Source organism: Puntigrus tetrazona, chromosome 7 (assembly GCF_018831695.1).
Source record: "Puntigrus tetrazona isolate hp1 chromosome 7, ASM1883169v1, whole genome shotgun sequence".
Lineage (NCBI taxonomy): Eukaryota > Metazoa > Chordata > Actinopteri > Cypriniformes > Cyprinidae > Puntigrus > Puntigrus tetrazona.
The window spans coordinates 16599266-16619241 of record NC_056705.1 but is presented as its reverse complement, the minus strand read 5'-3'; the positions used below and the strand labels follow the sequence as shown (position 1 = coordinate 16619241).

Here is a 19976-nt window from a genome sequence, read left to right as displayed (position 1 = left end):
TTACTTAATATCATAATGATTTTTGGCATAAAAGAAAAAACGATAATTTTGACCCTTGTATTCTATTGCTGGCTACTCGCGACTAGTTTTGTGTTCCAGGGGTCACATGTACAACTACATGCAGCTCATATGGCATTTTTAGAAAGGATGCATTTTGAAACTGCTGATTTAGTATAGCAACCTTTAATCAAAACTTTTGTCACAACAGATAATTAAGGAGGTCCCTGATTGACTTGCACAAATGTGACAGTCGAAACAGTGCACAGAATTTTGATTGTAATGAACTGCCATTAAAACTCATGAAAGGGGCCTGAGTTAAAACAGTAAAAATACATATAGTAATAAAAAAACTGGCACTTTTGGAATGTGAATATTCAAATATTAAAGTGCTTGGATTTTAGCATGTTTTGGCAAACAAATTACAATACCTCATTAAGAAAATAGATGGCAACTAAAATGTGTCTCGTTCTCTGTAATAACAGACCTGTTGTAAGACTGCGCAAGCAAATTGTATTGCAAACTGTAGTAGATTTGACAGATTTAGCGCATAATTATGCATACATTGCTATGTAATAACTGTGACAGCATGCAGTGAAATGAGGTAATGAATATGAATGGACGAGATTGTGTGTTTGATCTCTGCACTGCACGGTGTGTGAGGCTTTCAAGCACGTTTCAATATAATGTTTGTAATTTCTGAATGGCTTGCGATTCTCATCGGAATGCCATAATGACCGGTTCCAGGGGTCACGTAGACCATAGTGTGTTCAGAGACACGGTAGAGTCCACAGAAAAATGGATTCATCAGGAATGCCAGGATGGTGAGGGGGAACAGCTGACCGGCGTGCGTGTGACCTACACAAATGCAAAATTGCATTTTTGAGTCCAGGAGAGGACGGAATTTTAGCTTTAGCAGCATACTCCTGCATTTTCAACTTACAATTAATATTTAATTGACATTTACATACCTGAGAGTACCAGACTGATGTCTGGCCGTTGCTGGATGGCCTGTTTGGCAGCATGAGGCTGATGTGCAAGAAGAATAATAGGGCTCTCTGCACTGCAGCCACTGAGAGCTTTCTCAACATCCATGCCATGTCCTGGGTATCTTTAACCATAGCAACACCATAAACATGAGCCCAGTACAAGGTACAGAATATGCATCAGATTTGTATGTACTCAAATGAGCCTAACGATGGCATCTGTGTGAACTGACCGAAGCATGCGGGCCTCAAGGTCATCAATGCCAGCAAGGCAAATCCAGTCTTGCGGTTGTTCAGCACGAAATACTTTTGCATGGCTGTTATGAAGAGCTTGAATCCCCATTGAGCCCAAGAGCTCAAACCAGCCTTCAACATCGGCAGTGTAGTAATCGTGATTGCCTGAAAGTCACACTAAAATGAATGAAATTCTGCACAGTGTTCATTTACATCCTTTTCACAAGTTTAAACTTACATATAATGAACAGAGTAAAGGTTATGTGCGTCTGACATGCTGTCTAAGGACAGTGCAGATATGGGGTGATGGAGGGATGCTGGAAAACTGTTAAGGAAGTCTACTGTGTATATATACACCCCTCGTCTTGTTAACTGGTTTTATTACTGATTGTGCTCCTTTCGTATAAATTAGGTAATTATCTGAACCTGCTCCTCCAGAACTTTATTAAAGGGACACCTAAATGTGTTATACTCAGAAGAAGTGAGTATAAGGTTGTATTATTTTTTTTAAATGAATCTTTGTCAGTCACCGTTCCTTAATTTTACTAGTTTCATGATAAATGTGGCTAAAGTCTCTCAGATAACTGCAGGCCACCCAAAGAAAGAGAGGGGCGTGTGGGCAGGGCTCATTAGCATTTAAAGAGACATGCAACAAAACAGCTCGTTTTTGACAGGGTAAAAAGGGCATGGTTTTTTTTTACTACCATTGAGAAATTATTTTATAGACTTTTCAGTAAGACGCTAAAGAATCTTATCCACTTGTGAAAAATAGGCATCTGATGACAATGTATCAGACAGCTCTTAAGACAGACCTGTAGCAAAATAGGAGCCCAGTTGAGCCTTCATCTGTCCCAGTGGTTCTGCAGCGCTCCTCAGTCGAGCCACCTGAGAGTCAGTCAGATCACCGACAATCACCACCACATCTACAGCAATAAACACAAGAAGTAAAATTCAGTACACGTAAAAAAAAATTATAATTTTACCCAGCAAATAACAATTCTGGCATCATTTGCATGTAGTTAAAAACCTGTAACACTCGCTTTGTTCTGTTGTAAGTGATAAAAGATATTTAGGTTTTTTTAATACAATGGAAGTAAGTATGAATGAATACAGCATGGTTACCAACCAAAAATATCTTTATAAAGGCAGTCATTCAGGTTTTATAATGACACATGAAGGAGAGTAAGAAATGACAGAATTAAATTTTTGGGTGTGCTATCCGTTTAACACTTTAAAGATCACACTCATAGCATAGACTTGAATAAGTGTAATTACCTGGGTTCAGCTCATTCACCATAGTCACAATACGCTGCAGTTTGGTGCGGCCTACTGTAGGTCCCAGATGGATGTCGGAAAGAAGCACCAACCTGAGCCCGTTCAAAGACTCGGGGAGCTTCTCCACTGGGATCTCCACCTCAATTACTCGAGGGGGCTGAGCTGCATTTACCAACCCATACACTGCCAGTATTGCTGTTAATATCATTGCCACCACTATATGACCGACTGATCCGCTGGCGACCGCATCCTCTCCTCCTCGGCTGCGGGAGAGAAGCTTGCGAAGGCGGGTCAGGCAGCCAAAAACAAACAGGAAAAACAGCAGGATGACATAAACGCCCAAACAGGAGAAACTCAGCAACGACAACCAGTGCGGCTCAGTGTCGACGAGGAAAAACATGCATAGGTAGCTCCCGTGCACCAGAGTCAGAAACAGCAAGACAAGAAGACGCCAACATCTCTGCGGGACAGAAGGCGCCCCTCTAGCTCCGCACAGCCGCCGCACCACGCGCTTCCATAGGTAGAGAGAGCCGAGGAGCAGCAGGGAGTTGATGAAGAGCAGAAACTGGACGCGAAACAACGAAGCGCGAGTGTTTTTGTTCACGCGCTCGGAGAGTAGCGTTCTGGATATGAGCATAGAGAAAAAAACAACTCCCGACGCGATTCCTACTTTCCCCTCGGCGGAGAGGCGCCCGAATCCAAACATACTGACCGTCATGTGCTCGGTCACTGACCCCGGCACGGGCTGCTGTCGCCACTATACTGCGTTCATTCTTTTGACAGCGCGGTGTAACTTACAAGAAGGATAAAAGAGCTCCTCATACCTGTCGGTTCATTTGATTCGTTCTCTTAACTGGGACATGGGAGACAACGACACAAAACTACTTCCGCAGACAAAGACGTGTGATGGCTGCTGTGATAACAGCAGTAAGAATACTGTTGCTGCTCGCGGTCTACTAGCCTACTAGAAAGGGCATATAGACGTTACTACACACCCGAGCTTGATAAACGTCCACTACGCAATTCGCGAACGCGTAAACAAATTGAATATAAACACGTCGATCATTTGACAGCGTCTCTTTCTGCGTGACAAGTGTGTGCGCTAATATCATTGGCTCGTCGCATTACAGAGGCGTGGCTTATGTGACGCTTTTAATTCTAATAGGAAAGGGTCTGGATATTATTAACACAAATGTTTTTTGTAATCTTTGTTACTTAAAACGTTATAAAATAATTAGCTGTTCGCTACATTTATAGCCAATATTTGCTACATTTATGTAACCAAATAACACTCAATTTGTTTTTTACTAAATGTTTCCTTTTTTGACATTTTATTTAGGTCAGATAACTTCGGTTTGATAATGTGATATGACAAAAAATATTTTAATATAATAATAATAATAATGAGTGACAATAACTTAATGTAGAAATTAAAAATGTTATGTGTATACATGCCCAACAGCATTTATATTTTAGGAATTTTAAGAAATGACCCTGACCCTCACAAAACCAGTCATAAGAATATTTTTTTTGAAATTGAGATCTGAAAGCTGAATATATTATTCTATTTATCCATGTATGGTTTGTTAGAGACAATATGTGGCTGAGATACAACTATCTGAAAATCTGGAATCTGAATGTGCAAAAAAAAATCTAAATATTGAGAAAATCACATTGAGGTTGTCCAAATAAAGTTCTTAGCGATGCATACTACTAATCAAATATATATATATATATGGTAGGACAATTATAGTACAATGATTTTTAACTAATATTCTAATGATTTTTGGCATAAAAGAAAAATCATTCATTTTGATCCGTACCTAAGGTTATTGTTACAAACGCTGGCTATTGCTACAAATATACCAGTGTTACTTGTGACTGGCTTTGTGATCCAGGGTCACTGAAGCACACAGGACATCTAAACGCTCTTGGCATCAATAAGCTGGACACCCCTAACTTAAAGCGGAAAACTCACACCTACATTTTAAATTCACAAGCATAACACCCTGTGTGCAGGAAACTTCCGGTTCTGTTACAGAATTCTACAAATATGTGCTTTGGCAATCAAACAAGCTGCTCCTTTCAGACAGTTTAGGCACTCTATCATATTTTCATAGTAACTGGAACCTGTATGGATAAAAAAAATTAAGAACTCAGACTTCACACCATCGTCGTCATTTCATCAATAACCACAACAAATGCGGTCGTACACGACATTGCTGTATGTTTTATTATTAAAGGAACACAGTGTCACAGCAGCCCGCATCACAGACGTTCATTTGCAGCAGTGAGTGTCGCACGACTTCTCCTTGTCCTTGCACGCGCTCTCGCAGCCCTTCTTGTCCTTACTGCATTCGGACGGACAACCGCCGCAACCTGCCGGGTCGAAAAGAGGGAAATTATTTCATCCTGCTAGGGGGTCAGGTTAAAACGCAGTTCGTCGTTCGACTTACTTTTCTTGCTGTGCGCGCACTTGCAGTTGGCGCATTTGCAGTTTTCCCCGCAGTTACAAGATCCAGCTACAACACAACACACACACGGTCTTAACATCTCCCTCAGATGCGCGCGCGGGGCACCGTATTTTCTCATGCATTTGGCTTCCATACTTACATTTAGAACAGTCACACTGGTCCATTTTGCCACCTTCCATTAATTCCAACGACCGTGTGATGCTTTCGTGGAAAAAAAAATGTCTGGTACAAATAAATGGAATCGTTTGTTCGTGCGTCACAATCACGTGAGAACGTCTTACGCGTGATGGATGAGCTTATGATCGCGGTCAGTATGATGCGGGCGTCATATAACAGGAAATCCTGACATTATTCTTATCTTTAACACCGATCTTATTTTATGTGTTTGCTGAAATCGTATACGCGAGCCCGGTTCTCGACAACCGCAGCAGGTTAAACTAGAGTGACCGTGCGAAAAGAGGGACAAATCAGTACGCAGCCGGTAGTTGGTGCTAAAGTGTTTTCTTTTTTAATGTAAACATTTCATTGGTCGGTCAGAAGACTAAACCCAGCAGTTACAGTGCAGTATTACCCCAAGGGAGGAAAGAGGACATTCAGTGCACCAAACAAAAAAAAAAATCCATCCACAGCAGAGAAAGAGGAAAAGAAATCTGGGTTAAGTAACAGGTCATGGTTGAATAAAGAGTGTGCATGCATCACACACGCACACACACGCATCTGTACACACTCTCACACGTCATTAGGTCATCAGTTGAAGAGAGTGAGTTAAAAAGAAGCAATAGCTCATTCGTTCAGTAATTCAGTTATATATGAATCTGAATGACCGTCTTAATATTTACGCTGTTTTCCATCTAAAGTCTGTAAGCTAGTTCGTTTGTATTCATAGCCCGACACTTATAGGGTGCACAAAAGTGTGGGGCGATACAAAATATGTAAATACATGCGCTTATAGTTATATAAATAAATAACCTACAGAATAATTTATACAGAAATAAACGACTGAAAAGATCTGGAACTATTTGTGCTCATGTTGAGTGAGAATGTTGTCAACATCACACTTTGTAAGAGGCTTCATTCGCTGAAAGGCATTTTATGACACAGCCTGAAGCCAGTGAGTCCCAAAGAGGGGCGGATGCCAGGTCTTCAACAACTTTGGCTTAAAGAGCTGCCCCTGGACAACATTCGGCTTCCTGAAATGACATTCAGCTCTTCTAAATGATTCACCATATATCTTGCTCACAGTCACTCGATATTTTTTAGATTTTAAGCCTGCAGGAGTCGGTGATCCTTTCGGTTTTTTGAGATCATTTTAGTTTAGGATCATGCCAGCACTTGGAAGTCTCTTACACAGCAGAGAACCTTTTGTGTGTTATCACCTGACAAACACTCTCACTCGTTGTGACTTACACTCGTACACATGCACTCGTGCTTAAAGCATCTATGCCCGGCCAAACGCTCGTCTTTACACTATACATGCGCACCCATACATTATTTACTCCAGCAAAATGTACTGACAAACTACAAAGGAAAATAAGGGATAAATATTCTGAACAAAAGACAAAAAACTGACAGAGTGAAATGAAATGAGGGAGTGCCTTGGCCAAAGTCACAGGGGTGTCAGTTCAGTCCCGTGTTGACCGTTTGGAAGGACAACGAGCGGAGGCGGAGCTCAGTAGAGGCCACAGCCACGCAGGTTATTGGCGATGATGATGTCAGTGACAGCATCAAAGACCACTTGGATGTTTCCTGTGTCTGTAGCGCAGGTTAGATGACAGTAGATCTCTTTGTTAGGGGAGCGATTCTTACTTTCAAACTGACCCTGTATATACGCAGCTGCCGCTTCGAATGTATTTGGGCCTACAGGAAAGATGAAGAGGTTGAATGAGTTTTTTTAGCCTTATCTATATTTGTAAATTTCTTATATGTATTTGTATGTGTGTGTGTGTGTTTGTGGGTACAGCTCTTGTACCTGTGTATTCTGGGAAGCAGATAGTCAGTGGAGATTTCACAATCTTTTCTCCAAAAAGGTCTTTCTTGTTAAGGAAAAGGATGATGGACGTGTCAACAAAGAACTTATTGTTACATATAGAGTCAAAGAGCATCAGAGACTCATGCATACGGTTCTGCAGAGAAGAGAGAAGAAATATTGAATCAAGCATAATTAAAACTGCATAATTACCACTAGTATTTCAACTGTGCTATCTTGTTAAATCTGTATTATATTCTATGATATTATATCAATACACAATTTCTTTTATAAGAGTGTGTGTCTGTAATTTAATTACACAAATTTATACACGCACATACACACCATTATATATATACATATATATATACATACACACACATAAAGTTTTTTATATATAATTTTTTTATATATAATATTTTGTGTTTCAGATCAACTTCACGTTGATAGTCACAGGAACAAATAGCAAATGCAAAGATAGAAATAAATGAGAACGTTTTTTGAACATGTTTCTCACTAAATATTGTAATGTTAGTGTGCAAGCTGTCTAAATGATCTGGTGTAAGTCAAGGTGTAGTAGTTCACCGTGGTTTCGTCTTCATGGAGCATTTGGTCATATCCACTCATTGCCACACAGAAGATAATGGCTGTCACATCCTCAAAGCAGTGAATCCATTTTTTCCTCTCTGATCTCTGTCCCCCCACATCAAACAGCCTGGGGACGAAACATCACACACTTTCAGGACGCATCCAAAGCCATGTACATGCATGTGTGCACAAACACAAGAAACACAATGCATGTTAAGAAACAAAACAGGTCGACCAAAGATATCAGATTTGCACCGTCTAACACACAGATGATGTGAATAAACAGAAATGATTTTCAAATTTTCCTTAAGCGAATTACTTATAAACAGACTTTAAGTATGATTATGCAGGTGTTTTTTATTTCTGCTATTTAACATCCGAGTACCTTTTAATTCAACAAAATATTAAATTAAACTAAATTCATTAAGAACTAATTCAACCATATCAGATTTGTATTTGTGTACATTTTACAAAAAAAAACCACAGAGTCATAGCAGTTTTATTCACACATAGTCACACTAATATACCTTAAAATGTACACTTTAGTTTGAATGATGAACCCAGTCCAGATTTAACTCTCTATATGTGAAGACAGTAGTTTGATATGAGTTTTATAAGGTATAATAACGTGCTTTTAGGAGGCCTGCAAAAATCCAAATCTTTGCATTTAACTCACATAAGCGAAACATAACTATTCGGTAGATACCTAAAGTTAAGGTTCTTGAAAGAAAAATGGGTCTCAACGATGCCAGTGGTTTTGACTCGGGTTCGAAGGATATCCTGTTCGGTAGGGAGGTAATCCGGAGATCCAATGCGCTGCAAACAGTCTAGGTAACTGAAACACAGAACGCACGCGTGACAGTGAAATGCTCGTTGCACCATCTCATGCGTGTATAACAGTGGGACTCACTATTGGGCAGAGTCGTTGAGCTGATACTCTCGTGAGCGGTTAAAGCAGGCTTGAGTTCCAGAATCAGCCCACAGACGTATCATGGCACCCAGCAGTTCTGTTGAAAACGGCTCTGTGTCTTCCATACGGCCGACCACATCAAATACCATCTTAGCATCTGCCTATAAGCAAATGTTACAAACATTCTGTTAAATGCCTGTAAGTCCAGAATGCCACCCACTTTAATGTGCGCCGTACTGGCAACCACAATGATATTCTCTAATTAATGCACTAGGTGTCACTGTAGCTCAGTGCATCCTCTGAGAAGCGTGATGTGGGTAATGCAAGGTGAGTTCAATCACCAGGAAAATCTAATGCAAACATTAAAGAAGGCTGCAGATCAAAATAAGCATGCAGGTAACAGCAGGCAAACTGTCTTGTTGTTTTTCGCCTCCTTGTATCGTTGCATCAGTCCATTTATATTATTTATAAGTATTAAGATGTTTGAACAAAGGTAATACATATAATAATACACAAAACATGATGCACAAAGACTAAATGCTTTAGGAAAAAACAATACATTTGCTTAATTTTAATATTTAAGAAAATCACATCTGCCGCTTGCGCTTCATCATCTCAAAGTCAGTTCACAAAAGCGTGTGCATGTGATATACATACAGTTCTGTCCTTGTCTGCGTACTCTATACCAAGAGTTTCCATTGCTCGCAAAATGGTGGCAAGACTCTGAATGGTGTTGCTATAGACCACAGGTTTAAACTGCTTTACATCGTCTCCAGAGAACCCATCTTCATGGATAATCCTGACGCGCACACACACACACAACAGAGAATAGCCATTATAGAAACATACATACACACACCATTCAGACACAACAGAGCTGACATCTGTGTACATACATGCATATGGCTGGAACATGCGGTGGCAAAAGTGGTATGATTATAGATCACGCAATAATCAGTCTTGTGCTTCTACAGGTTGCATAGCCCGAGTTGTTGGTCACCTTAATATTTTAAACCTCAAGTTAAACTGTAACTATACAGTAACTGTATAACAGTAATAAAAAAAAGTTAAAGTATAACTAGTAAGAGCCTATTTAAAACCTTAAAATAAATCCTAGGTCTAGCTGAGACAGCTGTGGGTGCTTTGAATTACATAAACTGCAGTGATGCTGGTGCAGTAAAATGGGTTTGATCTGCAAAATTATATTTAATAATACAACACAGCTGGTGAAAATTGACATAAGAGTTTAAAATAGTTGTATGTGCATCCGTAGTTATGAAAATGTAAGGTTAGGTGGCATAGTCCCGGTAAATCCGTTTAATGGGTGGATAACGCTAAACGAGACTGCAGGGATCAGGCACTAAAAGCCACCCATTAAGATTAATACAGAGAAAGATTCTAATGCCTCGCGAGCGCGCGCACTCACTCTCACTCTCACTCTCTCTCTCTCTCTCTCTCTCTCTCTCTCTCCCTCTCTCAAGCACACACTGTCAGAGGACAAAATGAACACAGGGCCTTAATGCACAACATGGCACAACACACAAATGCCCGACAGAGATTAAATGCACATGACAAAAACGTGAAACATTGAGGAACTCTGGAGCCCAAGCCAGCAGAGGCAGCGGCGAGGTGCACCGCACACATGCTACTAACACACACACACACACACACACACACACACACTCAGCGCTGTCTCTTGGGGTGCGCTTGTGTTTCAAGCACTATCACACACCGAACAGCGCGACACAAACACTTCCCAACCTTGAACCGTTTACAAACACGGCTGAGCCGAAAAGAAAAGGCACGCAATCACGGAGTATGTTAAAACCCCGCACTTACTTCATCTGTTTGACGATGGTGCTCTTGCCCGACTCCCCTCCGCCTGCGGAGACACAGGCTGTGTCAGTGCTGTCACACACACACACACACACACACACACACACACACACACACCTGCAGCATCCTTATTCAATGCACTCGTTGCAAAGCGGCTAGAGAGACCTCACGACTTACCCAGCAGCAGTAATTTGACATCTTTGGCGGCGCTTATTCCGTCTTCCTTCAGGTTTTTCTCGATCGCTCTGCTCCGGTCCAGAGCCGCGCGCTCCTCTGCACTTAACGTGCATCCCATTGCAAGACCGAGAGTCGGGACGCGCGACAGCTGTATCCCAAATATCCGTCTCTGTCCCACACTCTCTCCTTTCTCGCTTGCTCAGTCTGCCGATCGTTGCTAAAGCATCCAAGCCGAATTGAGGTCAGGTACAGGCTCGCACTTCGGCCTCTTGATTGGGAGGAGGTCGCTGCTCCTGCTCGCGCTCCGGATCGCGGGTGTCTATTGGGCGGCGGCACGAGCTCATCTCATCCTGTAGTTCCCTCCTAATGCGCGAGGGGCAAACCCCTCTCATCGCGCTGACGTCACACGAGGAGCAGGGCTCGCGAACATCTGTTTTTTGGCAGACGAAATATAGCTATAGCTCGGAGGTTGTTTGATGTGTTTGCTGACGTACTGGACTTGTCCCACGTTCTGCTAATTATCATACATGTTATGTTTGGATGTGTTACTGCAGGCCTATTTTAGTTATGTACAGAAGAGGATTCTTCCACAGGATGGCTTCAGTAGCCTTTCGTAATATGGGTGCCATTTTTTTGGTATTTCTAATATTTTGTATTTCAGAAAAACAATTAAATCATAATAGACTATATATATATATATATATATATATATATATATATATATATATATATATATATATATATATATATATATATATATATATATATATATTTAGAAAATGTCATTTAACAACCATCATCTGCCAGCAATAGATCATAATAGGCTATATATGTGTATACACAAAGAAAGTCCTGCTCATTACCAATACATTAGTATCAAAATCAGGTATGTTTTTTGGATGATTTTCTTTTGTTTCATAAAATTCTAATATTTAACAAACTGCTTTTTTCCTCACTCTGTTCCAGACCAATTTTTTCAGCTTTATCTGTGCATTATGGAAGCTTATATCTACCACAAAATAAAAAAATAGAAATATAAAATCTTTTCACACAACATGAGCACAAACAATTTTATATTTATATTTTATATATATATATATATATATATTTTTTTTTGAGATATAAAGTCTAAAATGAGTTGCAAGAAAAAAAAGACAATTGCTGGATGTAAATACAGAATAAAGAAGAAAAATGAATCAATTTTGAGACATAAACTTGCAACTACTTTTTTAATTATAAATATATAAATAAGCTTCCATAATTCATTGCTTGGCTATATGCAAAAATGAAACATGTTGATCTTTTTTGCACAATTTTATTATTATAAACACATTATTACAACTGTGTGTAATTAGATAATTATATATTTATTTTGTAGAATGTGTGTGCAGAAAAGATTTTATTTTATTTTTTATTTACTGTTATTCACCAAATCTTTTTAGTGCATTGTTGCTTTTAAACATCACCTTCATTATTTATGCAATTGCAAGACGCTTTTAAGCAACTTAAAGTGCATCCAAGGTAAACATTTGTCCCTTGGAAATGAAATCCCTGTCCTTGGTATTGCAAGTGCCATCTTTACATTAGTAGGGGTTTAAAAAAAAAAAACTGCAGTAATGGAGCACAGATACACTAATATATAACATAAATATTCTCCCCTACACCCTCCCAATCTTACAGCTCTAAAAGATTCCTGTGGATTTCTCTAATGCCTAACCGCTGGCATATGAGCCAGATGTTCTGCTGCTGGATTTTAGATAGCAGCACATAATAATGCTTTAAGAGTTTGTGCTTCAGCAACTGTTATATTTGTGAGATGCTTTGAAAAAGGAGATCACTGAGTGAGTTTTTAATATCTAGTGTAAATCTCTGGAGATCTCAGGATGTCATCAGTCAAGATTTGAAAATAAATGCGCATAACATAATCATTTCACGTTTCGTGTTAATCTACTGGCTTTCTGTTGTCGGTCTGAATGTCAGTGTTTGCGCAGAAAAATATTGTGAATGTTTGCTACACAGAAAGGATATTGTGCTTACACAAATGAATAAATGCATGTACTTCTAGGTAAAGATAAATATCTGACCGATTCTTTGAAATGTGAGCAGGGGGAGGGGAAAATGTAATACATAACTTCAGCTTTGATTTCATGCCAAGCCCAGCAATAACTATACAGGACTCTTCACTTTCTGAACACACTAGCGACACACACACAGGTCACTCTGATGGATTATTTTACTAAGATAAGAGCAATATCGAGCCACATTGCCTGCTTAACATGCTTTTATCTTTATTACCAGGGTGGAGACAAAATCACAGACCCTCCTTCATAAGCGCTAACGTCACAAGTATGTTAAAATATCATTACGTAATCGCATGCATGTAGCATTTATTTATTTTGAGCAAACTAAAATCAAGGAAGCCTTTGCATCTCTCGCTAAATAAAAGAGTCAACGCAACACGTCACCAGACAGGTAACAATGGAACTGTTGTGTAATTTTCTCTGGTATTTAATCGCCAGGTTTTTCGTAAATGAAAATGTTAGATTTCACTCTAGAAAAACGACTAGGAGCTTCTAAATCCCCATAACTAAAATGAATGTGATCTCTTAACCATGTAATACTTTAATGGCAGGTCCGCGTAATGCTTTAATGGAGAAAGGCCTCATCCATTTCATTAATCTGACCGCCCTCAATAGATACCATTAAGCTAAAATTAATTTCTAAGAATAATAGCATCTCATAGCGTATTAGAACACAATCAGATCCAGATGTTGACTTTTTTCATTTTTCCTGTTTTAATTTTTTCCCCCCCGACTGATCATTTGACTAATTCGTTTCACCACACCTTTTTCTCAGATCAAAAAACGTCAGAAAAAAAACAAAAAAAACAGGAAATCCTCAATCTTTTCAGCTTACCGGAAAAGGTAGTAATATGCTACAGCAACGTGTTGGTTGGTGTGTATTTATAGAGCATCCGAATATTGATTTCAGGATTGAATTTCTAAAAGCAATATACATTCAAATAGGATTCTTTAATACTGCCTCATCTCATATTTATCCCTTCTAGTCTCTTTTAAAAAAATTAGATCAATATAGGTGACCTATACTCAGTGGACCGGTTTTATAATCAGATTAATCTTTTGGACTAGAAAGCAGTTTATTTAGAAACATTATTATGAAAGTAATCTATAGTTCAGTAATATCCTTAATATGCATAACAGGAATTTGGTCCTCACAATTTAATTTTTAAAGTGGTGTCAAGCTCTGTATTTCCAGTTGTCTTTAACGTATGAGTGATTTCATGTAATGTGCCGATTAAGAGTCAATCCATATTAGCTGTGCTGTAGCAGTGGTCCAACTACACTAAGTGCCTTCTAACTATAACACTGCTCCCTTCAATATGAAGGGCAGCTCGCTGTTTAAAAAAAAAAAAAAAAAAAACGCACTTAAGTTCTTGAAGTTAAAGTGATGCCGTTTTTAGCATCTACAGTTTGTTGCTCTTATGCACATAACAACTCTGAGATGCAACTTTTCCCGACCTGATAAAACGCAGACAGGACAATGTGGAGGACAAATCTTGAGCTCGGCATGAAATATGCATGAAAAAGTCTTTTATTTAAAATGCTTTTCATTCTGGGCAGACGACAAGTGATTGTGAAATTTCAAGTAAGAGACAGAAATGATAAGGTCATAATGGGGAAAAAAAAAACATTTCACGAAAATGAGAGGGCACGCTCTTCAAATTTAGCTATAGGTCTTGGAAACAAATCACATCACACATGTACAAAAAGAACACACACACACACGCGCGCACGCATCACTCATTCATTCATTCGTTGTCGTACAGTCTCAATCTCGTGGCTGGATGCCCAGCATGATCTCTGCCATGCTAGTCAATTTTGTCTCCTCAAGAGCACTGATAAGACGGCTCAGTTTGGCACTCCTGCCCTCTGATTGGATGAAACGTCCAAGCAGTTGATAGGCCTGTTCATAAAGCCCTTCCCTCTCATACTCGTAGGCGAGATTGTCGATAGCGGGGCCTTTTAGGGCACGGCAGTTCTTTTGTAAAGCCCGTCCCACTCGTTTCCAATCCCGTCCCACATGAGCAGCAAACCGCTGCTGGTCTGCTGAAGTCAAAGGCCTGTCGTCTGAGAGCGCAGGGAAGGAGGAGACAAACATCAAAGTCTGTGATGTATGATGTACAACGCGGTTTACATTTAATAGTTAAAGCTCACCGAAAACTCTTTTCTGAAACAGAAAGCAGTTCCTGGGCAGCTCCTGCGGCGGTTGACTGGGAGGACCGAAGCTGTTCTGCAGCTGCTGCTCCAACTGTGTGACCTCGTCATCTCGCAAACGCACAGGCTACAAAACAGCCACCCATTAAATAAACAGCTGTTCTTTTGACAACAATCTTCTTTTGAGCTATATTGTTACATTCATAGAAGGTAAGGTGCAATCAGCAGCTGTTAATTAAAAAAATAGATTTAAAGGGATAGTTCGCCCTCTAACTCTAGCATTTCATCAAAAAGACGTGAGGGTGAGTGATTCACGTCATAATGTTTCATTATTGGGTGAACTATGCCTGTAACACTTTTATCAAATGGTGTTAATTTCATTGAGAGTCTCACAATAATGAGATATCCTCTCACTGTTTTCATCAGAGTAAAAACTGATAAATCAGACTGGCTCACACAACACGCGTGCTTCCAGGTCCATAATGAACTCAGGACAGAGAAAAACGGCTTTATAGCAAGAATATGCAAGAAGTCAGAGTCCTTCTGACCTGACTAGTTTTGGCATAAGAAGGTTGCATAGGCTTAATGAGAATCCCAAGATCTTCTTCATGTCACTCTTTAAGCCAATTCGGCAAAAAATACTGAAATCTCAGACAGACAGCAAGCACTCCTGATTTTACATCGGAAAAATGCATCTAAAAGGAACTGAAAGCTAAAGAATGATTTTCACATCTCTGACTCTGCAAATGTAAAAATGAAATACCGATTCGTAGTTCTGAAAAATGGGTTAAATGCGAATAAGCAACCATATAATCATAGATAGAAAGCATACAAACTAAACAGGCCTACAGAAAGAAATGCTTCTCGTATCTGTTGTTGATACTAAGTCAAGTAAGTACTTCTAGTCACTGCATCTAACTCTACAGAACAAATCAAGCTTTGAAGACGTTGCCAGCAGATGCCAAAATGACAGGTGTGACAAATGTGTGACATTCACTCATCCTCAAACCACACTACGGTGAATTATTGGCTGCCAAGAGCATTAAACCATCAGTTTAGAAAGCAAATTAGTCTAATAGCATTTCTTTCTATTCAGCCTGTATTATCTCCTATAATCGTGCTAAGAAAGGATTTCAAAGTTACTTATGTACTATATGGTTTCTGTTCACTTGACGTTTAAAGTAAAATATACAGCAGAGAATCACGGCACCAAAATGTATTATTTTTTTTAGTTGTTTACACCGCTGACGCCAGCATCTTGAACCTGCAGTTTATTCTCAAATCTGAAAATGTGTCAAGAACATGCTCAATTACCATTTCTCATTACTTACTAGCAAGTTTAGTGAGCTGTGATTTGCTTGTTATCTGACATCCTGTACAAACAGCTGCTCATAAAAGTACAGAGCAGTATAAAGCTACATCGGCTGTCCAATCAGCGTAAATAAACACACATACCTGTGATTGGCGTATATGCTCCAGACACATATCTACATCTTGAAGGCTTTGGTCCAACGTATGTATCCCTGCTTTAAGTTGCGTTTCCATGACAACCCCATCAGGAAGAGTAAGAAGGCGTGAGGCATGCTGGGACAAAAACTGAGCAAGCGAACCGTAAGCATAGCTCTCCAGGAATCGCTGACAGGGAGGCATGGCCACGAATTTAAGTTCCACCCCAAGGAAAGGATCAGCATCATGCAGTTTCAGAATTTCATACCCCTCTAGTCCACCGACAGAATCTGGATCAAAGACAGTTAGAACTGTATTAATTGCAACACAAACACATATCCACTGTATATCTAAAACACCATGCTCTTCTAGTTTCTGTACCACGTCTATCAATGCTTACCTATAAGGGTGAGTTTAATAACCTTGAACACGCTAAATTTCCCTTGCCCATCTTTGTAAAGTGATAAAAGGTTGTGTGCTGAACTGCTACACCCCAAGAAGAGTACAGCACACCCTGAAAAAGCACCATCATTGCCGTTGCTGTCATATAACCTCTGCAGATGAAAATAAAATCATACAATGTTAATTTACTTACAACAACAACAACATCTGGACAGACAAAAAATGTACACACAATGCACCTTTGTGTCTATACTGTCCATCTTCTGATCAAACTCCTGTCTCAATCCTGTGAGTGTAAACAAATAAATTACTCCACTTTAAAAGCATACAAAGAAAATGTGCAGCAAAGGATAATTCCGATAAAAGATCTTATTAGACTTTGTGTTTTTCAGGATCTAACCACTTCCTTATAAGGCTGTGAGCTTGATGGTCGACACCGCTAAATAAATGGGGTCAGACGTTGGTGATAGTGAAATATGCGATGCACATGCTCACAGGTAAGTTAATATGATGCGCCACGACTAAAAAAAAGTTAACTTTTTACATTTTCAAAAGGTCACTTGATAAAAACGTACACACACGCTCGCTTACACAAGTCTCGTGGCTTTTATTTTTATACATTTTACTGTTTTCGTAAACAAAAGTTTAACATAACGCAATACCGTTTGCCTTCAAATCACATGATAGCCATTATAAAACCTGCGCTTTGAGATATATATTACATGCTACTTACACAACGACTTGGTGAACTTTGCCTGAGTGATAAGGAAGTCTAAACAGGCCTACAAACTTACACGAAGGAAACTTTCGAGGTGTCGAAGCGCTGTCTTGGCTACTAAGACACACCCACTGCAGTGTTCGACAATCTGATTGGTTGAGAGTCTTGCGTATTCTATTTTGATAGGCTCAACGCTCCAAATGTGTTTTCATCGCTGCATTTAACAACGGAACTCGTAACGCAGGAGGAAGTACAGAAGTTTGAGAACGTATGTTTTTTTTTTCAGAGGTCTGATGGACATACAGACACCAGAGTCATCACGAACTGTGCTGGGTTAAGAGATTTCGGTTATTATATCAGATATCCGGTTTCAAGTGTATTTTAATGTACCGCGGCTGACAGAAGATAAAAGCCTGGTTTGGAATGGAATGGATCTGCCAGAGGAGATCCTTGCACATATTTTTTCCTTCCTGCCTTTACAGGACAAATGCAATGCATTTACTGTTTGTAAGGCTTGGTCTAATATCATGACACATCCAAGCTCATGGAAAGATACTGAAGTCAGGTAAGAGCTGTTGGTTTGTATTGTATCCGTCAGATATAAGGAAACCCTACCAGATGATAATTTTGTTATTTAAAGGTTGCTCTTTCTCATCTCAGGAGACTTAATAGAGATCTCAATTAAACTGGGTGCAAGTATTAACGTTGACTCCCATGTTTCTCCTAAAAATTCCCAGGAGAAATAATAAGATTACATACAGAGTTACAATGAATTTACTGACTTTCTAACGTTTAATAACAATTGATTGCATTTCTTTTAAAGGTCTCCATTAGGTCCCCATTCATCATTATAATCTGACTGCTTTCTAGGAGAAAAAATTGAGTTCTTAAATCTCCTGTGTGATTTCTTTCTTTCTTTCTTTCTTCATGGCCCCAACCCATGTTACATCATTAGTAAAAACTTTGAACAATACAGAACACTGTCATAAAATGGTGACATGAACTTCAATACATACTTATAATAGTAATAATAAATAGTAACTGTAAACAGAAATTTTGCCAGTCTTGCGGTTTGCCATTTTCAGTACTGTCAAATGATTAATCGTGTTTAATTGCAATTAAAAAAGGTTTTTACATGTTTATATTTGAATTACAGAAATATGGAACAAGATTTTTCTTAAATATATGAATGTGTCTAATTATATGTATCTAATAAATATACGCAGTACACACACCTGTTATGTAAACAAAAATGTTTATTATTTTACATATTTTATCCCTCGTTTTAGGTGTGAGTCAGGAACCATCGTCCCTGACAGATATTCTGCTCTTCTGCCACTGGTCAGAAATTTGAAACTGAGACTGTGTCTGACCGACCCAGCCAATCGCAAAACAGCGCTGCGGGTGCTGCGGCAGGCAGTTGCCAGGGGTGACGGTCGGCTGGAAGGACTTTCCATCTGCTGTGTGGGGAACACCCTCTCTTTTATGCTGGTCAGGACCTGCAGCAAGGCTTAGTGGACATACTGACGAACGGGTCGTCCCTAACCGTCCTCGACCTAAAGGGTGTGCCCTTCACCCTCAGCGACTCATTCGTGAGGAGCGTGGCCATGCTTTGCCCTGCCCTACAAAGACTATACATCAACAATCACTCTCTGGTGTGTGGCGTCAACGCAGAAACGCTAAGGCAAGCTCTGAAATTCTGCCAGTCACTTAGCGTGCTTGGGGTTTTCCAGGCCAGTCTCTCACAAGACGTCTTTAAAGATCTCATGTTGCCTGAACGACCAGCACTTAAGAAACTAGAGCTCCGTTGCTAACGCTCGCTCAAATACACCGTGCCTCTCTGTGACCAGATATGGCTGGAGTTAAAACGTAGACACCCTGGTCTCTGGGTGGAACTTGAGCTGGACCACACCCTTCCTGAACTGCACGTTCCAGGAGTCCTGCAGCCCAGCATCCCCGTCCGATGTCTTCGGCTGCTCACTTGGACTTTGCTGTTGAATGAGGTTTGCATAGTCAGGCAGAGTTACGCAAACACACTAGAGGTTCTGGAGCTGCAGACAATCCCGTCTCCTGAACTTAACTCCGAGCTGATAGCTTTAGCGGAGCAGTGCGTCAAGATTCAAGAGGTTCACTGCTATTGCGTGGTTTCGCAGGAAGTAATAACAGCGTTTATCACGAACTGTCCAAATCTCTGCAGATTCACGCTCAAAACGCATAAAGAGCCTCACCCATGGACCTCCACTAAACTAAAGTAACGCTTTCAAGTGCTCTTGCACTATTTTTAGGTCTAATCAAATAACTGTATTTGGGCTACTGGTTGTGTGAAATCCTTTTTCAGATCTGATGTTCTTGTTTCTGTTTAAGCGGAAGACGCTCTTTGGATCATTCTCAAGTGATGATGGACGGTGTGACCATCAGGTTTAGTTCATGCAGCTCAAGTGCAGAGACAAACCAAATATTAAGATATTCAAATACATTTTTAAATTAAACTTCACGCAAATGTTAAAAGTTTAAATATATTTAGCTTGAAATCACTTAATAAAATATAATTCTCTCAATAATTATTCAGCCTCGTATCATTCCAAACATACACAAATAACATTGTTCTGCAGATCACAAAAGAAGATATTTTGAGCATCGGGAACCGACTTTATTTCTTAAAATATATCTTTTTTTTTAAAGCTATGAAGAAAAAAAATACATACAGGTTACACGTATATGTATACAGTTTC

At 39.6% G+C, this 19976-nt stretch overlaps 5 protein-coding genes across 9 annotated transcripts; 1 reads left to right on the top strand and 4 right to left on the bottom strand.

Moving 5' to 3' along the window:
• Positions 1–167: 167 nt before the first annotated feature.
• Positions 168–3596, bottom strand: tmppe (transmembrane protein with metallophosphoesterase domain). 2 transcript variants are annotated; one of them, XM_043243473.1, is made up of 6 exons: positions 3317–3595; positions 2493–2769; positions 2030–2140; positions 1217–1382; positions 969–1108; positions 168–855 (listed from the first exon to the last, which is right to left on the bottom strand). In XM_043243473.1, the coding sequence occupies exons 1-6, from the start codon at positions 3326–3328 to the stop codon at positions 665–667; spliced, it is 897 nt and encodes a 298-aa protein (XP_043099408.1). In that variant the 5' UTR covers positions 3329–3595; the 3' UTR covers positions 168–664. The 2 variants fall into 2 exon arrangements, with proteins under 2 accessions (XP_043099408.1, XP_043099407.1); XM_043243472.1 differs by having other exon boundaries at positions 2493–3596.
• Positions 3597–4702: 1106 nt separating this feature from the next.
• Positions 4703–5315, bottom strand: mtbl (metallothionein-B-like). Its single transcript, XM_043243477.1, has 3 exons — positions 5106–5315; positions 4949–5014; positions 4703–4871 (listed from the first exon to the last, which is right to left on the bottom strand). The coding sequence occupies exons 1-3, from the start codon at positions 5143–5145 to the stop codon at positions 4771–4773; spliced, it is 207 nt and encodes a 68-aa protein (XP_043099412.1). The 5' UTR covers positions 5146–5315; the 3' UTR covers positions 4703–4770.
• Positions 5316–5448: 133 nt separating this feature from the next.
• gnao1b (guanine nucleotide binding protein (G protein), alpha activating activity polypeptide O, b) lies at positions 5449–10826 on the bottom strand. Of its 3 annotated transcripts, none has more exons than XM_043243474.1 (8): positions 10444–10826; positions 10270–10338; positions 9088–9229; positions 8431–8591; positions 8227–8355; positions 7518–7647; positions 6936–7089; positions 5449–6823 (listed from the first exon to the last, which is right to left on the bottom strand). In XM_043243474.1, the coding sequence occupies exons 1-8, from the start codon at positions 10554–10556 to the stop codon at positions 6636–6638; spliced, it is 1086 nt and encodes a 361-aa protein (XP_043099409.1). In that variant the 5' UTR covers positions 10557–10826; the 3' UTR covers positions 5449–6635. The 3 variants fall into 3 exon arrangements, with proteins under 3 accessions (XP_043099409.1, XP_043099410.1, XP_043099411.1); XM_043243475.1 differs by having other exon boundaries at positions 10270–10312; positions 10444–10815; XM_043243476.1 differs by lacking the exon at positions 10270–10338 and having other exon boundaries at positions 10444–10824.
• Positions 10827–14037: 3211 nt separating this feature from the next.
• Positions 14038–17386, bottom strand: tradd (tnfrsf1a-associated via death domain). 2 transcript variants are annotated; one of them, XM_043245046.1, is made up of 6 exons: positions 17260–17386; positions 16766–16812; positions 16525–16678; positions 16134–16414; positions 14679–14805; positions 14038–14591 (listed from the first exon to the last, which is right to left on the bottom strand). In XM_043245046.1, the coding sequence occupies exons 2-6, from the start codon at positions 16784–16786 to the stop codon at positions 14293–14295; spliced, it is 882 nt and encodes a 293-aa protein (XP_043100981.1). In that variant the 5' UTR covers positions 16787–16812; positions 17260–17386; the 3' UTR covers positions 14038–14292. The 2 variants fall into 2 exon arrangements, with proteins under 2 accessions (XP_043100981.1, XP_043100982.1); XM_043245047.1 differs by having other exon boundaries at positions 17321–17350.
• A 113-nt stretch (positions 17387–17499) lies between these two features.
• On the top strand, positions 17500–19957 carry fbxl8 (F-box and leucine-rich repeat protein 8). The gene is given in 3 exon segments (XM_043245045.1): positions 17500–17809; positions 18534–18715; positions 18718–19957. Coding segments are annotated over 3 exon segments (1101 nt in total). The 5' UTR covers positions 17500–17672; the 3' UTR covers positions 19500–19957.
• The last annotated feature ends 19 nt before the right edge of the window (positions 19958–19976 follow it).